The sequence below is a fragment of the Podarcis raffonei genome, chromosome 13 (assembly GCF_027172205.1).
Source record: "Podarcis raffonei isolate rPodRaf1 chromosome 13, rPodRaf1.pri, whole genome shotgun sequence".
NCBI classification, from domain to species: domain Eukaryota; kingdom Metazoa; phylum Chordata; class Lepidosauria; order Squamata; family Lacertidae; genus Podarcis; species Podarcis raffonei.
Window position 1 is genome coordinate 45349794 of NC_070614.1, and position 21030 is coordinate 45370823.

Here is a 21030-nt window from a genome sequence, read left to right on the forward strand (position 1 = left end):
CCGTCGCTAAATGCAAGCCAGTTAAGAGCTTTACATTTGCTACATACGAACATACACACAACATTGAGATACAGTCTCCTAACTCGTGCGCCGGAAAGCTCTCATCTGTTAGCGTCGGATGCATTGCATTGCATGGGAGGAGCAACGTGACGACAGAAATGTCGGGAGGCCAAAAGGAAGTTGAGGAAGTAAGACGTTGTCAGGATAGAATACGTACTGCAGTGATTCCAGTTCGTGTTGCCATTGTGAAAAGTGAATGACGGGAAGGCTTTTCCTGAAGTCGGCTCGTTGGTCTAGGGGTATGATTCTCGCTTCGGGTGCGAGAGGTCCCGGGTTCAAATCCCGGACGAGCCCTCTTTTTTAATTCTTTTTTTAAAACATCTCTATTTTTCAAATGCTGTAAGAAAACAGATAAAGGCTATGGGAAAGCTGAGACCCGACGAGATAAAAATGCAATGAGAAACTGATGAGAAAATATTCCAGAAATTAACTAGGTGTTTGTGGTTTGTTTTTGTTTTTAAGAGTATTTAGCTAAACCATTTGTGAAATTTTGAAACGCAACAGAGTTTACCGGAGCATATAAAAGAAGAGATGCAATCCTAACACCAGATGCATACACAGATGAGGGGTCGGGACAGAAATCTGAATTCGTGGCATTCTACTGATCATTGCTATTGTGCGATGTTTAAAGTTTTTATTTATTTACTCAACATGGATCAAAATGTTCCTGAAATCGTGGACGACTGATCAGTGGTAGAGGGCTTGTGCAGAGGTCTCTGTGGCGCAATCGGTTAGCGCGTTCGGCTGTTAACCGAAAGGTTGGTGGTTCGAGCCCACCCAGGGACGGTACAGTTTTTTATTATCACGATCTAAAATTACAGAGGTTAGTAATTTATATGGCCTCTTAACTTAGTTCCAACACCGATGTTCTGCCTAAGGCATTTTACAACATTTACCCTCTGAACAGCTTAGGCGCATGTGTGAACTGCTGTTTATAATTATAGATGCTGTTGTTTACTGCACCATCAGTGGGCATGGCTTTTTACAAAGTAGAAGACACCCAAGTGGCTTACAACCCAAAATTCAACACAGGAGAAATAGTGAAGGGGTGGCCATGAAGGCAGGAAAGCAATAAGTGATTAATGCAGTCACAAGGGCTCTAGCATTATGCCAACAATAATAATTGCATGAAGAAGGGCTTCTCCAAATTGGTACCCTACAGAAGTTTTGGACTACCTTCTATGCTGGCTCAAGCTGATTGAGGCAATTGTCCAAAGAGCACCAGGTTACAGAAGGTACTAGGTTACAGAAGGCTGCAGAAGAAGGGTCTGTTGTGCTTCTCTGTATTTATATTGCTATAGACTTCACATTTCAGTGTCCACTCTTTGACACCCACACCCCTACACACCCACACTTTTGTACGCCTTTGTATACGTAAATATATGTGTGTGAATATAACATTCAGGCTGAGCATAATCCTTCATGCATATTCTCTAGGGATCTTTAGTCTACAAAACCATAGGCCTTAATAAGTATCTCAGGCTGCAATCCTGCCTCAGTTTAGCTGGGAGTAAGTTCCACTGAACGCAGCAAAACTTACTTCTGTGTAGGGTTGCCATATGTCCTCTTTTTCATGAGTAGAAGTGGGCAAAATGTGTCTTATTTTTTGCTGTTCAGAATATGGCAACCCTAACCATGGTCCAATGTTATTATGGAAGGCCACAGGTTCAATAAACAACTCCTGAGTACTACAGCAAGAGATCAACCATTTTCAGCCTGGCTGTGAACTGCTCTGCTGTATCTGATTAAGGAAACACAGATTAGGTTACACTGCAATTTAACAACCTCCTGTATATTAAATTCTCAAGAGGGAGGGAGGGAGGCAGAAAGTCCATTTGAAATGAGTCAGTGGATGAGTCTCAGATATTAACAGTTTTATGGTTCCCCGTTACATGACTATTCTTGAGCATCATTGTGGTTGTGAAATATTAGGGCTGTCTTCTACAATGGCTTTAAAAGAGAATTAGACAAATTCATAAAGGGGAGACAGTCAATGGCCACTAGCCACAATGGCTATTCTCTGCCTGGAGGAGGAAAAAGGTAAAGTGAAGGTAAAGGACCCCTGGACGGTTAAGTCCAGTCAAAGGTGACTATGTGGTTGCGGCACTCATCCTGTTTTCAGGCCAAGGGAGCCAGCATTTGTCCACAGGCAGCTTTCCGAGTCATGTGGGCAGCATGACTAAACCACTTCTGGTGCAATGGGACACCATGATGGGAACCAGAGCACACGGAAACGCTGTTTACCTTCCTGCTGCAGCTATACCTATTTATCTACTTGCACTGGTATTCTTTTGAACTGCTAGCTTGGCTGAAGGAATCAATACTTCTGAACACCAGTTGCTCAAAACTGCACGAAGAGACCTAAGCTCTTGTGCTTTGGTTCTGCTTTTGGGTTTCCCACAGGCATCTGATTGGCCACTGGGAGAACAGGATGCTGAGGTAGATGGGCTATGGACCTGCTCCAGCAGGGATCTTCTTGAGTACCTATTTTAACCATTCGAAATGGTTATAACTCTGCCCTAAACTGCTTTATCTTGCAACACCAGCATGCATATCTCTTGATTTAATTCTTTTGTATGCAGCTTTCCTTATCTGCTTTGTATACATGCTTATCTGCTTTGTGTACATGTTATAACTCTGCCCCCTAATCGGCTTTATCTTGCAACACCAGCATGCATATCTCTTGATTTAATTCTTTTGTATGCAGCTTTCCTTATCTGCTTTGTGCACATGCTTTGATATCTCACCTGTTATTCCAGGCTGAAGACATTCTGAATGCCCTTTTAAAAATTGGCTTGGCTGTTCCTATTTTAAATGGATTCCACTTAATTTTACATGGGTGGGTGTATTAGGCTAATGCAGCTTTATCATAACTTACAGAGATTTAATGCTTTCATAACATGGTCAAAGAAGCAGGTTTTCTTCCTATATTGATGTGGGGAATTTGGAATCTGGAGTACTAGGAAATTCCACCAGTCCTAGTCACCGTAATCAAACAGGAACAACATTGCAGATATTAAGAAGCATAAAGCACATACTTTAATCCCCCTCAATAGTAGAGGAAACAGGGAAGAACGTTTGCAAAAATTGTTTTCTACTTTCAACACATGTAGGAAGAAGTTTGGTTTTGCACAAGTGCTTCCATTTCTAAGTGTGTATAGGAGGAGGGCGGGAAAAAGCAGGAACCTCACACACTATTATAAAGAATTAAGAAAAACCATTGCCGAAACCCGGGATCGAACCAGGGACCTTTAGATCTTCAGTCTAACGCTCTCCCAACTGAGCTATTTCGGCACGTGTGTTACAATGCCTGAGCCCCTCCATCAGACATAAAAACTTGCTGACCTACAACACACTACGTATTTCTTTCTTTATGGACTGCAGGGGAGATGGTTGCTACATTGTACTATTGCTGCATTTACACATTGTTGTGCTACATTGTTACGCTATCGGCCTGTATTATATTGTTACCTTATTCTAGCCACACTTGTATCCAGAGGACTCCGGAGGACTAAAGAGTATTGTAGCGTATATTGCCATCTAAGAGCCCAGAAACTTAAGCCAAGAGGGAAACTCGGGAGACAGCAATGTCAAGTTATCTGGGAGTAAGCCTAGTAGAAAACAGAGGCTGGCTTCCAAGTTAAAAGTGCGCGAAGGGTTTCACAGGAAGCCAGACTTACACAAACTTCACATCTGGGGAAAGTTAAGATACTTAAATGATACTCTGCCGGATAAGCCTCATGTTAGATCCGTGCTGCGCTTGCCGTTTTACCCCGGAAGATACCCACTGTGACACTGAAATAAGGCGGGAGAAAGTGTTTTACGCTCTGGCCGATACCAGATATTGTTGCAGGAACTGGCGCAAAGCATAAGACCCTTAAGTTACGTCTCTGCTACTAGCACTGGTAATACAAATTCCATACTACGGATTCATTTTGTCAGAAAACATACATGTAATCAAATCAGCTCTTTTCTGGATATTGTGGGTGGCTCTTAAAAGAGCCTTTGTTGTCTGTTTTGAAATGTCTCCGATGTCTCCTAAAAATCCCAGAATTTACTTGGCCTTCGCTTTATGGCTCTCGGTTTTCTTGGGCAACAGCACAGCCTGGATGTTGGGGAGAACGCCTCCTTGAGCAATGGTGACTTTGCCCAGGAGTTTGTTCAGCTCCTCGTCGTTGCGGATGGCGAGCTGCAAGTGGCGAGGGATGATCCTGGTCTTCTTGTTGTCCCGGGCAGCGTTGCCGGCCAACTCCAGGATCTCAGCAGTCAGGTACTCCAGCACAGCAGCCAAGTAGACGGGCGCTCCGGCTCCGACGCGCTCTGCGTAGTTCCCTTTGCGCAGAAGACGGTGCACACGACCCACGGGGAACTGGAGCCCAGCGCGGGAAGAACGAGTCTTGGCCTTGGCCCGAGCCTTGCCGCCTTGCTTGCCGCGCCCAGACATGATACCGACTTCTAAACTGGAACAACAACTCGAGATGAGAAACCGGAAAAGTAATTCGCAACATGGCGATTCTGGCCCTTTTATACCCTCCCTGAGACTCAGCCTCGGCAATTTCGATTGGCTGAACTCTGAAAGTCACCACAGCGTCCAATGAAAGCGCGGCTTCTCATTGTGCCCAATGAAAACGCCGAGGTCTCACGTCACCCATTGTGATGATTGGTTGCTTTCCAGAAAACCTTTTGTGCGCGTTGTGCTTGCTTAATCAGGGCGCCGAAAGGAGCCAATAGGAAAGCGGGAGGATTGTGCGCCGAACCGCGGGGGACGGAGAATAAATAGGCGTGCAGCGAAGACTTTGCTAGCATTTCTTTTTTTCACACATATTCTCAGTTGGTCGCAGTTTCAGCGGAGCAGGATGCCGGAGCCAGCCAAATCCGTGCCTGTTCCGAAGAAGGGCTCCAAGAAGGCCATCACCAAGACGCAGAAGAAGGGCGACAAGAAGCGCAAGAAGAGCCGCAAGGAGAGCTACTCCATCTACGTCTACAAGGTGCTCAAGCAGGTCCACCCGGACACGGGTATCTCGTCCAAGGCCATGAGCATCATGAACTCCTTCGTCAACGACATCTTCGAGCGCATCGCGGCCGAGGCTTCCCGCCTGGCGCACTACAACAAGCGCTCCACCATCACCTCCCGGGAGATCCAGACCGCCGTCCGACTCCTGCTGCCCGGAGAGCTGGCCAAGCACGCCGTCTCCGAGGGCACCAAGGCCGTCACCAAGTACACCAGCTCCAAGTAATTCTTTATTCTTGGCACAGCAGCTTTTTTAAACAAACCAACGGCTCTTTTAAGAGCCACCCACTTTCTCTGCAAAAGAGCTAAATTTGCTAGAAAAACTGCGCGTGAGCTTTATGTAAGAGGCTTTACTTGGGTGTTAACTGTCTTTTGGAAATAAATGCTAGTTGGTTTACGTTGTTGTGTTATGAGATACTCCTAAAGCTAAGCTTTTGCTTTTGAGTCTTAGCCTGCAAATGAGGGGAGAAGCTCTGTTTGGGAAGGGAGAGGACTTCTATTGCTCAGATGGGACACATTCACCTTTGCTAAGATGCAGTAATTTAATTTCATTAATTGCTATTACCTTGTAAGTCGTGGCACAGTTCTTATCACTTGTGAATTAAACAAAAGAGCACCAGACTTTTGGAAGATATAATCACATAAATATATATCCCTTCACCTAATTCTTTAATGGCCTGAAGCTCCCACCCGAAAAGTTTACACTCCTGGACAGATGAATTTTTAGAATCCATCTGGCAAGTTATTTCTTCCTTTCTCTACTTCTCTTACCCGTCTCAATGCATTTTTCTTCTATTCGTTTTTTCCCCTCCCTCCCCATTTTATACAAGTCCTTTTCAGTCTCCATTAGATTTCTCAACTTGGCCTGTTTTCCCCATGTCTCTTAAAGTCAAAAAGCTCATACTGTTTTGAGTGCTCCAGAAATTAACTCCCTTTCCTCAGCTGTCTCCAAATCTCCAATTATTGAAATCACCAACTTGTTTCCATCTCGCCTTCATTCTCTCCTTCCAAAGTCTGCTACACAGAAATGTGTTTAGTGGTATGTTTGGCCAATAAGGCAGATGTTTCACAGAAACATTTCTCTGTTGTTGTGGGGAGGCAGTTCCCAACCAGTCTTCTGATTAGGGTTATAGCTGTTCTTATTTCAAAGTCAGTATGCCAATTCCTTTTCAATCAGTAACGTTTTGTGTAAAGTTGCATTTGTTTGGGGAGTCAAGTTGTAGTGTGCACCTAGGTCTCAAAATATTCTGAAAGGGGACATCAGGGCTGCATGTTAAATTTGCAGACTTTTCTGGGAGTACTAGCAATCAGCAATAACTGATTGGAACACCTGAAGTCTGATTAGATTCCGGTCCCTGCTGGTAACCCATCGATTCAATAATCATGTGCAGTAGTACTTACTATTTATTTACAATCTTTTAACTTGGGTCACTCAAAGAAAACTTATGCATACTGTCTGAAGTGGGGATCACATTGGTTGCAGGAAGATATATGAAAGATTCGCAGGGAACTATTATAGGTTAGTTGGAAAAGTTGAAATAAACTGAGTTCAAATCACAGCTCAGCTAACCAAGGTGACCTCGGGCCAGCCACAGTCAACTTTACATACCTCACAAGGTTGTTGTGAAGATAAAAATGGGGAGGGGGAGAACCACATTGAGCTCCTGGTTGGAAAGGTGGTATATAAACATAATATAAGAGTATGTGTAATAGTGCTTTAATGACAAGCATTTCGCAGAAGCAACTTCACAACTTCTTTGCCACCTCTTAATACAGGGGTCAACAAGCTTTTTCAGCCATGGTCCAGTCCACTGTCCCTCAGACCATGTGGCAGGCCGGACTATTTTGAGCGGGGGAAATGAACGAATTCCTATGCCCCACAAATAACCCACCCAGAGATGCATTTTAAATAAAAGGACACATTCTACTCATGTGAAAACACTCTGATTCCCATACTGTCCGCAGGCTGGATTTAGAAGGCGATTGGCCAGATCTGGTCCCTGGGCCTTAGGTTGCCTACCCCTGTCTTAATGTAACATAGGTTTGCTAAACAACTGTAGATTGTACACTGGTTATCCGTGTTGCTGTATTCACAGGAGCAAAGGCAGGCAAGCAGCATGAGGAGCTTCAACTCATGCTAATGTGACCATCCTATAGGAACATGGGAAGAGCTTGTTGGGTCAGGCCAATGGCCTATCTAGCACAGCATCCTGTTATCACAGTGGCCAACCAGATGCCTGTGGTAAACCAGCAAGCAGAAGCTGAGCATGAGGACTCTCTTTTCCTGCAGTTTCCAACAACTTGTATTCAGAAGCATTTGTATATATAAAAGAATCTGTTTCAAACACTGCATATTTATGGTCCCCCAGTACTTTTTTCCAGTGTCTCTGAATCTACAAAATATCTTGGTTCAGCCCCTTTTGACACAATCTGTGATAAAGTGCCTGGGTATTATCTGAACATAGACTGTTCAGCAACCTCTTTTGTGTTAAAGAGGTTGTTAAGCTGACAACACTTTGTTGAATTGATGTTACACTACCTGAAGAAATCAGGCTGCAAGATATCTCAGCAATTGGGTGCAGTTTTGCAGCACCAGTGATGCCCTGCTGTCCGACTAAATAGCTGGCCTCAAGTGAATATACCAAAGATGTATCATGAAAGTGTTTTGTCCACAGCTCCACTCATTAGGACCTTTTCAACACATCTTCATTAAACTTTGATAAGTGTTGAGGATCACAAAAGTTACCTGAGATCTCTAGGTTTAAGTGGTCTCCTATTCTGCTGTGTATAATGAAAAGGCTACAGCATCGGTGCTTCTGTTGGCTAGGTGAATAAATAGCTACAGGAAGCCTGCTAGAAAATAAAAATGGGCAAATCCATGGATGTAGCATTTGCACATACACAAAAAACTTTTTGTGCGTCTGTCAAGATCTTTCCTGTTCACCCTCCCTTTACAAATATGGAGTGTATTGTCCCCCACCCCTTTTGTATGGGCACAATAGACCACAGGCAGTCTTCACTTTCAATGAAAAACATCAAGAAGTTGGGAAGCATGATGGAGGAAGGAAAATAACAATAAATGTTAGTGTCTTGGAATCTTAGCCACTGTTCTTTCCTGGACATAGCACAGTACTGGTACATAGCTAGGAAGGCTGGCTATGTTCATCCTTACTTTTTAAGCATCTCAGTTGGAAAGGTTTTTGGAACGCCCAAATTCCAGAACAATTTGGGGTGCAATTGTATATACACACTTGGGAGTAAGCCCTGTTGTACTCAGTGGAATTTACTTCTGAGTGGACAGTGCTTATAGTTGCCCTATTGATTTTTCATAGCTGTGTATCTTGTGATATATACATAATTAGGTTGGGCTTCATTTTATAATTGGTTATTATTTGTTCCTGGTTGAATTCTGCGTACATACATACTGCCGCCAGCCGCTTTCAGCTATTCTGTCATAGCAGCACAGTAATATATATATATAACGCGAATGATATCTTGCCGCCACGAAAACGCTAAAGCGGGAAGACTGTGAAGGCGCCAACAACAATTTCAAATTGAAAGGACAACGAGGGCGCCGATTGGCTGATTTGAAACTACCCAAACCTCTTCTCATTGGATAGAACCAAACTTGCCCGCCAAGGTTTTTTTCCCTGGGAATTGAGCGGGAGGCTCCGCCTCTTAGTTTTCATTCTGGTCGGATTACATTGTATATAAACCGGCTTGGACAGCGGCAGAATCTCATTTGGTTGGTGCTGTAGTATTTGTTAAGATGTCAGGACGTGGAAAGGGCGGTAAGGGGTTGGGGAAAGGAGGCGCCAAAAGGCACCGCAAAGTTCTCCGCGACAACATCCAGGGCATCACCAAGCCCGCCATCCGCCGCCTCGCTCGCCGCGGAGGAGTCAAGCGCATCTCCGGGCTCATTTACGAGGAGACCCGGGGCGTCCTCAAGGTCTTCCTCGAGAACGTCATCCGCGACGCCGTCACCTACACCGAGCACGCCAAGAGGAAGACTGTCACCGCCATGGACGTGGTGTACGCTCTCAAGCGCCAGGGCCGCACTCTGTACGGCTTCGGCGGCTAAGGCTCCTCCGCTTCCACAGACCAAAACATCAACAAAAGGCCCTTTTCAGGGCCACCCACCTTTTCCGGAAAAGAGCCAGTCGCTGTCTTTGTTCTAATACAAATTCAATAAATCGAGCAGTTTCAAAAATAAATGTGGAGGGGAGGAAACTCTTAGAACATGCTGACCAGGGAAGTTTTATTTGCCACCTTAGAAGCCTTCTATTAATATAACTGGTCACCATTCCTATAAAAATAATTGGCCTCTATTCCTGCGTAGTGTCTTATTCTCTTTAAATGCTTTGCATTAGGAGCTCTCTTCGTCTCATTGGGTCAAAGCAGCTGTTCTTGATTGCCAAGTGACTACTTTAAAATAAACTATTGGTCAAAGAATGCAGTACGCTCTTGTTTGCAGAACTGATGGCTTCGGTTAAGAAAAGAAAAAAAAGACGTCATCCTTTATATACTGACAATACACGCCCTGTCGCGTGCAGCAGAGTGGCGCAGCGGAAGCGTGCTGGGCCCATAACCCAGAGGTCGATGGATCGAAACCATCCTCTGCTAATATTTTTTTTCCCTTTATTTTACAATCACTTTTTTTTAAAAAGTGCATAAATCAATGTATTGGGGTTCCTTCCTAAAATGCTTTCCTGGGAGTCAGTCCTTCTGTACTCCAGCGAGACTTCTGAGTAGATTTCCATAAGAACAATAAAAACGCTGCTATAAGTCAACGAAGGAAGAAATTAACGACGGGCTTTATTTTCTTCCTGATTTCCTGCAAAGTTCCACCGAGGAAGCCTCCACCCTCAGCTCCCCATAACTTTATTGCAGCGCCTATTTTATTTTAAATAAAAATGGGGAGCGACATTAGAGGTAGGAGAAAACGTGTTTGTACAAATAAATAGAAATAAATTAGCAGAGGATGGTTTCGATCCATCGACCTCTGGGTTATGGGCCCAGCACGCTTCCGCTGCGCCACTCTGCTGCACGTGAGTTGATCTGTATTGTCACTATATAAAGGATGTAGTCTCACCCTGAGCTCTCCAAAAGCGCAACGAAGTGACTTCAGGACCTTACTTTCGGGAGAGGAATTCCTGCATGAAGTGGCAGATTAAAATCGTCAAGCCTAAACCCTGTTGCTCCCTACTTTACAATCCTACCTGTGTGTGATTCAATGGGTTTTATTTTTTAAAAAAAGGATTTCTATCTATATAAAGGCACAGGGGGATACGTACCTGCCCGGGAGCAAGTCCCGTTCAAGTCAGTATGACTTTTACACCTGAGATAGACATGCAGGATTGCGCCGTCCGTCTCAGGCCCTGGCGACTCAGCTAATTCTGTGTTAATTTTAATCAAGGGTTAGGGGGAGGAAAATGAAATCATCCTTTATGAAAAGGTGATGTGTAGTAAAAAAAACACAGAGAAATGCTGGTTATTTTCTCTTGCCTTGGTGTGTGTAAAATATAAGCGATGCATTTTGTAAATAAACTTGTTACCTGTGTTATCTTCCAAGGTGCCTCCTTAGGGGCAAATAGCACGTCTATAGCATGGTCTGCAAGCAGGTCTGATTTTACTTTTTTTTTTTTTTTGTTCCTAGTAAGCAGGATGGCTTAGTTCTAGCATCGGGGGCCCTGCAACATTTGACCCCACTTTGAGTCAGTCACTTCCAAGGTTGTTGTTTCTTTGTTTTTGTTTTTAAAAAGATCTAGAATCATAGAATGATAGAGTTGGAAGAGACCACAAGGGCCATCGAGTCCAACCCCCTGTCAAGCACCATCAGAGCACTCCTGACATATGGTTGTCAAGCCTCTGCTTAAAGACCTCCAAAGAAGGAGACTTCACCACACTCCTTGGCAGCAAATTCCACTGTCAAACAGCTCTTACTGTCAGGAAGTTCTTCCTAATGTTTAGGTGGAATCTTCTTTCCTGCAGTTTGGATCCATTGCTCCTTGTCCACTTCTCTGGAGCAGCAGAAAACAACCTTTCTCCCTCCTCTATGTGACATCCTTTTATATATTTGAACATGGCTATCATATCACCCCTTAACCTCCTCTTCTCCAGGCTAAACATGCCCAGCTCCCTTAGCCGTTCCTCATAAGGCATCGTTTCCAGGCCTTTGACCATTTTGGTTGCCCTCCTCTGGACACGTTCCAGTTTGTCAGTGTCCTTCTTGAACTGTGGTGCCCAGAACTGGACACAGTACTCCAGGTGAGGTCTGACCAGAGCAGAATACAGTGGCACTATTACTTCCCTTGATCTAGATGCTATACTCCTATTGATGCAGCCCAGAATTGCATTGGCTTTTTTAGTTGCCGCGTCACACTTGGCTCATGTCAAGTTTGTGGTCAACCAAGACTCCTAGATCCTTTTCACATGTAGTGCTCTCAAGCCAGGTGTCACCCATCTTGTATTTGTGCCTCTCATTTTTTTTGCCCAAGTGCAATACTTTACATTTCTCCCTGTTAAAATTCATCTTGTTTGTTTTGGCCCAGTTCTCTAATCTGTCAAGGTTGTTTTGAAGTGTGATCCTGTCCTCTGGGGTGTTAGCCACCCCTCCCAGTTTGGTGTCATCTGCAAATTTGATCAGGATGCCCTTGAGTCCATCATCCAAGTCGTTGATAAAGATGTTGAATAATCTGTACACGATTACCTTGTAGCAAGCAGATGGATGGCTTGTGTTTCATGAAAGCTTTGCTGCAGAACACCTATTTCCTGTTTGTGGGGCAGGAGATTGATTTGGGATGGGGGACGATTGCAGTCGCGCTAGAAATTCATAAAGAAATTGCCACTCTTTATGAATACACAAACGACTGAAAACTGAACTGCTCTCCAGCCCTGCCCCGCCTTAAATATCCAGGGATAGGTGTGCTGTTCTACTTACTAGATAGACAGTAGGTGTGGGGAACTTTTTGCTAGTATCCCAACACTTTTAGCCCATCACATGTTGCTGAACTATAACTCCCATTGGATGCAGCAAACCTGGCCAATGGCCAGGGGTGGTGGGAGTTGTAGTTCAGCAGCATTAGGAAGTCCAAAAATGCCTCCCTCCTGCTCTATAGCTTTCCCCAACCTACTGGCCTCCAGTGCTTGGTGCTACAACTCCCACCAGCTTGTGTCAGAATGCAGGAGTGCTAGTCCAAAGCATCTAGAGGGCACCAGGTTGGAGACGGTGGGTCCGCTACACTAAAAACAAAAAAGCAAGAGTTTTAAGGCACCTTCAGTCCCAATGTTGTTATGCAAGAAGTTTCTTGTTGACCACAATCTGGTTTCATTGCATACACCGGGTGTGAGGTGCTTTTGATTCTCCAGAAGCTGCTCATCATGCCTAGTCCTTAGCCAGGCTTGCTAGGGCTGATCAGAGTGGCAGTTTGGCTACATCAGCTACATCTACTCTTCCTAATGGTGATTCCCAGCATGTGGTGTTCAAAGGTATATTGTCTCCAGCAGCAAAGGTAGATCATAGCACTTGTGGCTGGTAGTGGTATTCTCCATGGTAGTCTTATTCTGCCGATCATTAATCCCTATGGAGGACATGACGTCATGCCAAAGAACCATCTGGTCCAGGCCAGCAGTGTTCTTATAGAGGCCCACCAGTGGAGGGATGCCTAGATGAAGCCTGGGAGAGACATGATAGTTGTCTTCAAATATCTGAAGGAGCGTCTCCACCCCCATCGTTCTACCCAGACTCTGAGGTCCAGTGCCAAGGGCCTTCTGGCGGTTCCCTCACTGCGAGAAGCCAAGTTACAGGGAACCAGGCAGAGAGCCTTCTTGGTAGTGGCACCCGCCCTGTGGGTTAAACCACAGAGCCTAGGGCTTGCTGATCAGAAGGTCGGCGGTTCGAATCCCTGCATCGGGGTGAGCTCCCATTGCTTGGTCCCTGCTCCTGCCAACCTAGCAGTTTGAAAGCACATCAAAGTGCAAGTAGATAAATAGGTACCGCTCCGGTGGGAAGGTAAACAGCGTTTCCGTGCACTGCTCTGGTTTGCCAGAAGCGGCTTAGTCATGCTGGCCACATGACCTGGAAGCTGTACGCCGGCTCCCTCGCCCAATAAAGCGAGATGAGCGCCGCAACCCCAGAGTCAGTCATGACTGGACCTAATGGTCAGGGGTCCCTTTACCTTTAACCAAGTGACGACATCGCCACCTCTCGTGGCAGGGGATCCTATGCATTTCTTTTGCATATCAAAACTGGGCTCCTAACATAGCTGTGACTGAAGGGGCAAGAGGGATAAAAATGAAACACACACAACTCCTTCATCTGCTCGAAGGAATGTTTTTATTTGGGTAGCTTGTTTCGTATTGATCTTATTTCATGTTAGTGACTCGGGAGAGCAGTTAGGATTTTAAAAACAAGTGCTTCGAAACATCCAGTTAAAATGAGTCTAAAAGTTCTGAAAATGGCAAGTACTTGTTTTCTTTAAAGTCCACCCCCACGTTAGCACCATTTCTAAAGACAGAATCAACGCACAGCATCATTGTTAAAAGGGGATTTCTACAACTACGGGCAGCACATTCCGGCTTCATTCACAAAACTGGCTACACCAGGGGTTGTCAACCTGGTCCCTACCAGCCACTTGTTGGCGTTTCAGGATTCTAGGTGGGCGGTAGGGGGTTCTACGGCACAAGATGAATCCTCCTTCCATCAAACACTGGTGGAAATTTTAAGGAAATTTTACCATCAAGAAAGATGCATTACTGGACGGTAGGTATAAAAAGGTTGACTACTCCTTGGTTACACAACGGAGGGCTGCTCAAAGCTTTGCAGCTGTGCTTGGCAACCTTTTTGCTCCTGCAGTCTGATGTAACTGACTGGAGGTTTGCCGAGGAACTGCTGGGCCAACCATAGCACCTGGCGGGTTGCATTCGCCTCAGTGGGCCACACAAGGCAAGATCCTGCTCTAATGCACAGCAAGTCTTTCATCTTCAAACAGGTCCAGCGGGGGAGTCCCGCCTGCAGAGGAAGCGGCTCCGTCGTCCATTACTTCTCACGACAACAACAACAACAATCAAAGTCCTTAACTTTAAAACACAACAGACAAAATTCACAACAGGTTTGGACTAATTCCTACCCTCCCTCCTTTTCTGCGAGGCAACTACGCCCACGAAAGCTGCCCCCTTACTGAGAATGGTTCAGCACATGGCTGTGCTCCTCACTGCTTTTCCTCCAGTTCCTCATCCGCCGTCAAAAGGTCTTCCTCGTCTTCCAGATCCAAGTCCTCCCTCGACCCCATGGCGCCTTGCGAGGAGGGCAGGTCTCCCAGAGAGAGCCTCCAGTCTTGCGGGACGAGGTGGCGATTCTTTCGGATGAAGGTCAGCATCTTCACGTTGGCCGGGGAGAGGTCCCTGGGGTGCCCCCTGTCCACCAACGAACTGGCACTGCCGGAGACGTCTTCGGAGGGCACCGACGTGGGCGGGCACCCAAAATGGAACAGGGCCACCTTGAAGAGGGCCGGCCAGACCCCCATCTTCCCCTGCCAGTACAGCATGGGGTCGGCGTTCTCCCCAATGTGGTCCACGTTGTCGTGGAGATACTCCTCCATCTCCCGCAGGGCCGCCGCCGCCCCTCCCTCGGACGCCAGGCCCATGGCGGGGTCACTCTTGGTAATCGCCCGCCAGCGCTTCATGGTGAACTGCCACGCCGCCGAGCCGGGGGGTCCGCTGGAGCCACTGGGCTGCTGCGGGGACGAGCGCCCCATCGGGGAGAAGTCGGCGTCGGGCCCCGGAGGTACGTAGGACCTGGTGGCCAAGTCGAGGATGTGCTCCCTCAACATGGCTGCATCGCCCGTGTCAGCCCCGCCTAGCTTCATGGTGGTGATGTCCCTGAAGCGGGGGTCGAGGAAGGCGGCCACCCGGCAGATGAGGGTGCCCTTCATCTCGCTCAACTGGTTTTGGGCTTCCAGGCAGTCCAGGGCCTGTGTGGTGAGGTGGGCCGCCGTGTTGTTGTTCTCCTGGTAGTACCTGGTCCTCAAGGCCCGCAGCTGCTCCTCCAGGAACCATAGCAGAGGGAGAGCCTGGCAGAGTGTGGCGTCTGGGCGGGTGACCAGCGTGGCAGCATCGTCAAAGGGCTTGAGGATCTCCACCAAACACTTCACCACCTTCCAGTCCGGCGGCGTCAGGTGCAGCAAGGCGGCCTCCTCGTCTTGCTCGAAGATGGCGCTGACGGCTTGCCGCTCCCGGTAGAGGCTCTCCAGCATCCGCAGCGTGGAGTTGGATCTCCGGGGAGGCTCTTGCCCCGCCGGCTGCCGGTGCGAGCCCAGTATGGCCTGTGCCTCCAGCAGGCGCCGCCGGACCACCGTCGAGTGCTTGTAGCGGGTGCAGATCCTCCGGGACGTCTTCAGCAGCCGGTCGACGTGGGCGTCGGCCGCCAAGAAGGCCTTCACCACCAGCTTCAGGCAGCGCGCCAGGCAAGGGACGTACTTGAGGCGCAGCTCGCGTATGGCCTTCGCCGTGTTGGCCCCGTCGTCCAGGACCACGCCCCCGGTCTTCAGGTCGTAGAGCCAGTCTTGAAGCACCTCCCTCAGCTTGTGGCAGATGTTCTCGGCTGAGCAGGGCCCCTCAAAGGCACACACCGACAAGGTGGCGTGATGCCGCGAGAGGACGCCCGCCGACTCGGCCACCCAGTGCCCCGTCACCGACATGTAGGAGGCAGTCTGCCGGCCCGACCAGGTGTCTATGGCGATGTGGACCGTACGGCCCACGCTGCCCACCACCGCTTGGCGGACAGCTCGGGACACCACTTTGGACAGCTCGGGCACAGCCTTTGTGGCGAAGAACGCGCGCCCAGGGATTTTCCAGCGGGGCTGGGCGGTGGCCATCAGCCGGCGGAACCCGTCGCTTTCCACGTACGACGGGGGCTGCATGTCCACGGCAAGCATCCAGGCCGTTTCGGAAGCCAGCTGGATGGCTGCTGAGTGCGTTGGCGGGTAGTACGGCTGGTTCCTCTCCTGGCGCGCGGGCTGGAAGGCCGGGGCAGGTGGCTCGGTCACCACGATGGTCGGGCCGTGTTGCCTCTCCTTCAGGGGCATCAGAGGCGAAGGAGGGACCACAGCGACACCCGGCAAGTGCAGCCCGTGGTGCACCTTCAGGTGTTTGTGGAGGGCCGTGGTGCCAGGGCGGGTGCCCCCGTCCTTGCCCCTGCGCACCCGCTTCTGGCAAGTGCTGCAGACGGCCACGCACGGCTCCCTGGGATCCAGGGTGAAATAATCCCACACGGCCGAGGTGGTTTTCTTGGGGGCGTGCGTGGGGATGCCGTCCACCACCAGCACTTCCCGCTCGCGCCCACGCTTGTGATGGTGGTGGTGGGAAGAGGCCGAGACGTGCGTCATGGGGGTGAAGAAATGAACCATCTCGATGCCTGCCCTGCCCATGGTGCCGGCGGGCATGTAGGTCCCTGGAGGAGCAGACTGTGGGTGGAGGACGTGGGGCGGGGAGAACGACACTCTCTCAATGACCTCCTCTCCGTCGTCGTCCTCCTCCTTCTTGAGGTACGAGAGCATCTCTTGAGCCTCGGGGTGGCCGGGCTCCTTCGCCCCCAGCTGGTTGGACACCGCTGGAGAGAAAGCGCCCAGCTCTGCCGCATCCTCGTCCTCCTCGTCTTCTTTCTCCTTCAGGTAGGAGAAGAGGTCGTGCACGGTTGTCGTCGACGGGCCGGGCTCCTCCTCCTCCTTCATCGCCGGCTGCAAAGAAACCGCTGGGGCAGCCATGACGGGGAACGGTTCCCGGGAAACACCAGCCTCCGGCGCGCCCGAGAAGTGAGGCTCCTGGAGGTGGATGGCCACGCCTCTCCGGGAAAAAGTCGCCAGCTGGGCTCTTCTGCCCCGGCCGCGCCTTGGCATCATGGCAGAGGAGCCCTGGGAAGGGGAGGAAAAGGAACACAAGCATTTCACTCCAGACAGGCTCCCTCTGATCACGCAGAAGCCCAGCGGCTTCTTTTAAAAGCAGACACTCAAATGCAGGAAACAATGTGCTGTCCCGCCTTTATCTCCCCTTCCATACCCACAACTTTTCACACCGCAAGGGTGGGACATCCTTGTCAGCTCAAGGTTCTCATTACCATCTGGGCAATCTTTCATTGAACATAATATCTGATGGCCTATTAAATGTGTTCCAAAATTGTTACTGCTTTGCTACTGTTTTTAACATAGAATAGTAGAGCTGTGTGGGACCCTGAGGGTCATCTATGGGAACCCCCTGCAATGCAGGAATCTTGCCCACCGCTGTCCCTTGGTAGGCTCAACCTTCTGGTTAACAGGCAGGTGCATCGACCCATTGTGCCATTATGTATTTTCTGCGCTGTTTTTTCTCGTGAACTGCCCTTAGATCTACCGATGAAGAGCAGTAGGGTTAGGGTTAGGGTTCTCAATATTCTCTGGTTGGCCTGTTATTTTCTCCTAACAATAGGTAACCTACGTAAGGACTCTATATCGGCTCTTGGATACCCCATAAGGGAAAAAGAGCAGATTTGTTTACAACACCACTGAGTGGGAGCAATGGCCAGAGAATCCTACTGATTCTTGGGAGCAGGAAAATGGTAAATAAATGGGGTTGGGTGGGTATAGAGGGGGGCATACAGTGGGGCTGAAATCCTCCATCATAGCTCTTCACACACTATTTTGTTGCTAGTTACATGTAGGTAGCCGTGTTGGTCTGCCGTAGTCGAAACAAAATAAAAAAATTCCTTCCAGTAGCACCTTAGAGACCAACTAAGTTTGTTGTTGCTATGAGTTTTCGTGTGCTTAGTTGTTCTCTAAGGTGCTACTGGAAGGAATTTTTTTATTTTATTTTGTTGCTGACTCCATTTGCCCCAGTTATTTTCTTATGGTGCTACTTCATGCTCATGGCATTTTGCAAAGAGAGATAGGTCAGATCTGCCTCCAAGAGGCTTACAATTCAGTGGTACCTTGGTTCTCAAATGTCTTGGTACTCAAACAACTTGGAACCCAAACACTGCAAACCCATGTTGTAAACAAAAATTGCCCTTTTCCCTTATGGAGTATCCAAAAGCCCATATAGAGTCCTTACATAGGTTCCCTATTGGTAGGAGAAAATAACAGAGGCCAACCAGAGACTATTGAGAAACAAAGCAGCTAGTAAGCTTGATCTTTATTGATCTGTTGCAACAGGGTGCTCCCCTCACCCGCAGGAAAGGAGGAGGTACCCAGAACAATGGCGCGCAAGGCCTTATATAGACTTTTGAAATTGCTACCCTGTAGATCAAGACCACCCCCAGAAACATCATACATCACAGAAGGGGTGTAGCTCAAGACCACCACCCCATATACATCATACCTACATCACAGAAGAGGTGGTCTAAAACAGAAATTTGAATGTTGTATTTCTCCTGTCGTTGTTTATCTCCTGTCTGGCAGGTTACTTGACTGGATTGCCTGGGGAACCTGGCCAGTCTTTTGTAATGATAAATACTTAGTTCCTGGGCCAGGTCACAAGCTCACACCCTATTCGTATCTTAAATGTGCCCTTAAGACAGGGTTTGTGAAGGAAAAGACAATGGGGAGGTTTCCCACTTTGACCTTGCAGAGAAATCATTTGCTCAGTTTGGGAATCAAAATAGTTTCAGGTTGGTCTTCCTGCGCTGATCTACGTACGTGCTTGGTTGGTACACTTATGAACATTTAACATATACCTAAGACCTCAACATTCCTATCACACCCAGAAGTAAGTGTTCCTGTTTGCCAACTTTTTTCAGAAGCCGAATACGCACCGTTTTGGGTGTTACGCTTCCGATTTGAATGACACACTTCCGTTTTGCGTGTTACGCTGAGATCTGTCTGCTTTTGTTATTTATTTTGCATTTTTGAGGCTCTTCTTTTGCTGACTGTGTGGAGCCCAGTTCAGCCACTGATTGATTGATTGATTGACTGCAGTACATTGTTTATTGCTTTCATTTTATGGATCAATGGTCTCGTTAGATAGTAAAATTCATGTTAAATTGTTATTTTAGGGGTTGTTTTTCAAAGTCTGGAACGGATTAATCCGTTTTGCATCACTTTCTATGGGAAAGCGCGCCTTGGTTTTGGAACGCTTTGGTTTTGGAATGGACTTCCGGAACGGATTAAGTTTGAGAACCAAGGTACCACTGTATAGAAGTCCTCTATTTTCATTGGAGAAATGTTGGAGGGGGTGTTAGTATCGTCTACTGCCAGCAGATCTCCGGGGATTTTGGCCAGGCAGGTGACATCCCCAGCCCTAAGTCCCTATGCGCCTTCTACATGCATAGCACATGCTTCACTGCTGAGCTACAGCCCTTGGTGGTAGAGGTGCCGCTACTCTAGAAGTAACTCCCTCTCTTGTGAAATTCACCAAGCGTAGCCTTTTGCAGACCTCCTCCAGGAGCAGAAACAAAACATTCCAATCTCCAAAGGTGTTTAAAGCTGGTTGGCAAATCCCAGCACCAATTTCCTTTCCTAGCACCTTGACCAGAAGCTTTTGGATAGCAGGAACAATGAAGCCTGCACCTTGTTGGGCTCCAAACTCCCCCCCCCAGCCCCAGCCAGCATGCCCAATGGTCAGGAAGGATGGGAGCCAGAGTGCAGCAGCATCTGGAGAAACAGAGGGAAACCCCCCCCCCCACTTTTGTTCATATCTATCTATTCTGATTGTCTATCGACATACTGTTTTGAATTGTTTTTCAATATTGCTTTTTTAATGCTGTAACCCGCCCTGTGCACTTAGGGTTAAAGGCAGGTAATTAATAAACGAAGGAACAATATTGTTTCATTTAACCAGTTAAAAGTCTTTCAACGTGAAGGGAAGCAGGATAGAAAAGTTTCCCCTCACATAGGAAATGTAGAGAGACTAGCTCTAGCCTACCTTACAGGGTTGTTGTAATTTATTTTTTATAGAAGCTAGAGAAATATGCGTGAAATCTAAAACGTTGCTGCTAAAGAGAACAACAGATAAATAAATAAATTTAAAAAAGGGGGGGAATCACCGTTGCTACGCCTTCCCCCTCCCTCCTCCCCGAAGGAGTATTCTTTAACTGAACTCTCAGTGGCTTAAAAGGAGATGCAACGCCCTTCTCTGATACCGAAGCACGAGAGACAAAAGCGATCTTCGCCCTTAAAAGCGGGACACACTCACCAATCCAAGATGGAAGCTGCGCCGACTATCAGGAACAGCCCAATCCCTCAGTTATTTTTTTAAATTTTTTTTTGCAGATGGCTTGCAAAAAGACACACACGCGCAAAACGACGCCCGATTTTAAAAATACAGATTATCATTTATTTATTTTTTAAAATGTCGCAGGCTATCTATTCCAAAACGATATATAAAAACGTAAAAAAGGAACAAAAAGCACCCGGAAGAAAACCCTAACACCCGGATGTTAAAAAAAAAAACCTTACAGGAAACCTCACTTCCCATATTTCTTTTTTTCCTTCCGCAAAATTCATTGCACGACCCGCACTTTCGTAGGTTTGCTTGGCGAGGGATTGGGAGTGAGGTGTCGATTCTTGTGCATAGCTCCTCGGAAGCAAGCCCCACTGAGATTTACTCCTAGCGAGTGCATTCGCAGTCCTACACGTTTACTCACTGAATTTTTCTGGGGCATTAGTACCAGGTGGGTGGTGAAAGGAACTGAATCCAGCCCTTAGCGCAAATTCTCTTTTGCAATTATGCATCCTCGACACATACTGCATGCTAAAAAAGGAGAGAAAAATGCAACGATTGCCTTGATCCTCCCTCCATGTGTTTCCCGTCCCCTGCTCCAATTAAATCAACCCATCAGCCGGTATTTCTCATGTACGTAAAATAAATTCACGTTTCCTGCTTTTTAAAAATTTCACGGGATAATGCACTACAGCCCTTAATTATTTTCCTTATGAGAGCTTTGCAACCTAGCAACAGGCAAAAGTAGAGGAAAAGCCTGGATCTATCAATCT

The 21030-nt window shown here is 47.5% G+C and overlaps 4 protein-coding genes and 5 non-coding genes across 9 annotated transcripts; 5 read left to right on the forward strand and 4 right to left on the reverse strand.

The window, feature by feature from the left end:
* Nucleotides 1–282: 282 nt before the first annotated feature.
* On the forward strand, nt 283–354 carry TRNAP-CGG (transfer RNA proline (anticodon CGG)). The gene has a single exon. It is a non-coding gene; the product is annotated as a tRNA-Pro (tRNA).
* A 418-nt stretch (nt 355–772) lies between these two features.
* TRNAN-GUU (transfer RNA asparagine (anticodon GUU)) lies at nt 773–846 on the forward strand. The gene has a single exon. It is a non-coding gene; the product is annotated as a tRNA-Asn (tRNA).
* Nucleotides 847–3281: 2435 nt separating this feature from the next.
* Nucleotides 3282–3354, reverse strand: TRNAF-GAA (transfer RNA phenylalanine (anticodon GAA)). Its single transcript has one exon. It is a non-coding gene; the product is annotated as a tRNA-Phe (tRNA).
* Nucleotides 3355–3989: 635 nt separating this feature from the next.
* LOC128399633 (histone H2A-IV) lies at nt 3990–4607 on the reverse strand. The gene has a single exon (XM_053361257.1). The coding sequence runs from the start codon at nt 4502–4504 to the stop codon at nt 4115–4117; it is 390 nt and encodes a 129-aa protein (XP_053217232.1). The 5' UTR covers nt 4505–4607; the 3' UTR covers nt 3990–4114.
* A 151-nt stretch (nt 4608–4758) lies between these two features.
* On the forward strand, nt 4759–5468 carry LOC128399626 (histone H2B 1/2/3/4/6-like). Its single transcript, XM_053361249.1, has one exon. It carries the CDS (start codon nt 4917–4919, stop codon nt 5295–5297), a length of 381 nt encoding a protein of 126 aa, XP_053217224.1. The 5' UTR covers nt 4759–4916; the 3' UTR covers nt 5298–5468.
* A 3363-nt stretch (nt 5469–8831) lies between these two features.
* Nucleotides 8832–9457, forward strand: LOC128399632 (histone H4). The gene has a single exon (XM_053361255.1). It carries the CDS (start codon nt 8841–8843, stop codon nt 9150–9152), a length of 312 nt encoding a protein of 103 aa, XP_053217230.1. The 5' UTR covers nt 8832–8840; the 3' UTR covers nt 9153–9457.
* Nucleotides 9458–9622: 165 nt separating this feature from the next.
* TRNAM-CAU (transfer RNA methionine (anticodon CAU)) lies at nt 9623–9694 on the forward strand. Its single transcript has one exon. It is a non-coding gene; the product is annotated as a tRNA-Met (tRNA).
* Nucleotides 9695–10043: 349 nt separating this feature from the next.
* TRNAM-CAU (transfer RNA methionine (anticodon CAU)) lies at nt 10044–10115 on the reverse strand. Its single transcript has one exon. It is a non-coding gene; the product is annotated as a tRNA-Met (tRNA).
* Nucleotides 10116–13387: 3272 nt separating this feature from the next.
* On the reverse strand, nt 13388–20318 carry LOC128399616 (zinc finger BED domain-containing protein 6-like). The gene is made up of 2 exons (XM_053361236.1): nt 20231–20318; nt 13388–16980 (listed from the first exon to the last, which is right to left on the reverse strand). The coding sequence occupies exon 2, from the start codon at nt 16966–16968 to the stop codon at nt 14281–14283; it is 2688 nt and encodes an 895-aa protein (XP_053217211.1). The 5' UTR covers nt 16969–16980; nt 20231–20318; the 3' UTR covers nt 13388–14280.
* Nucleotides 20319–21030: the final 712 nt, after the last annotated feature.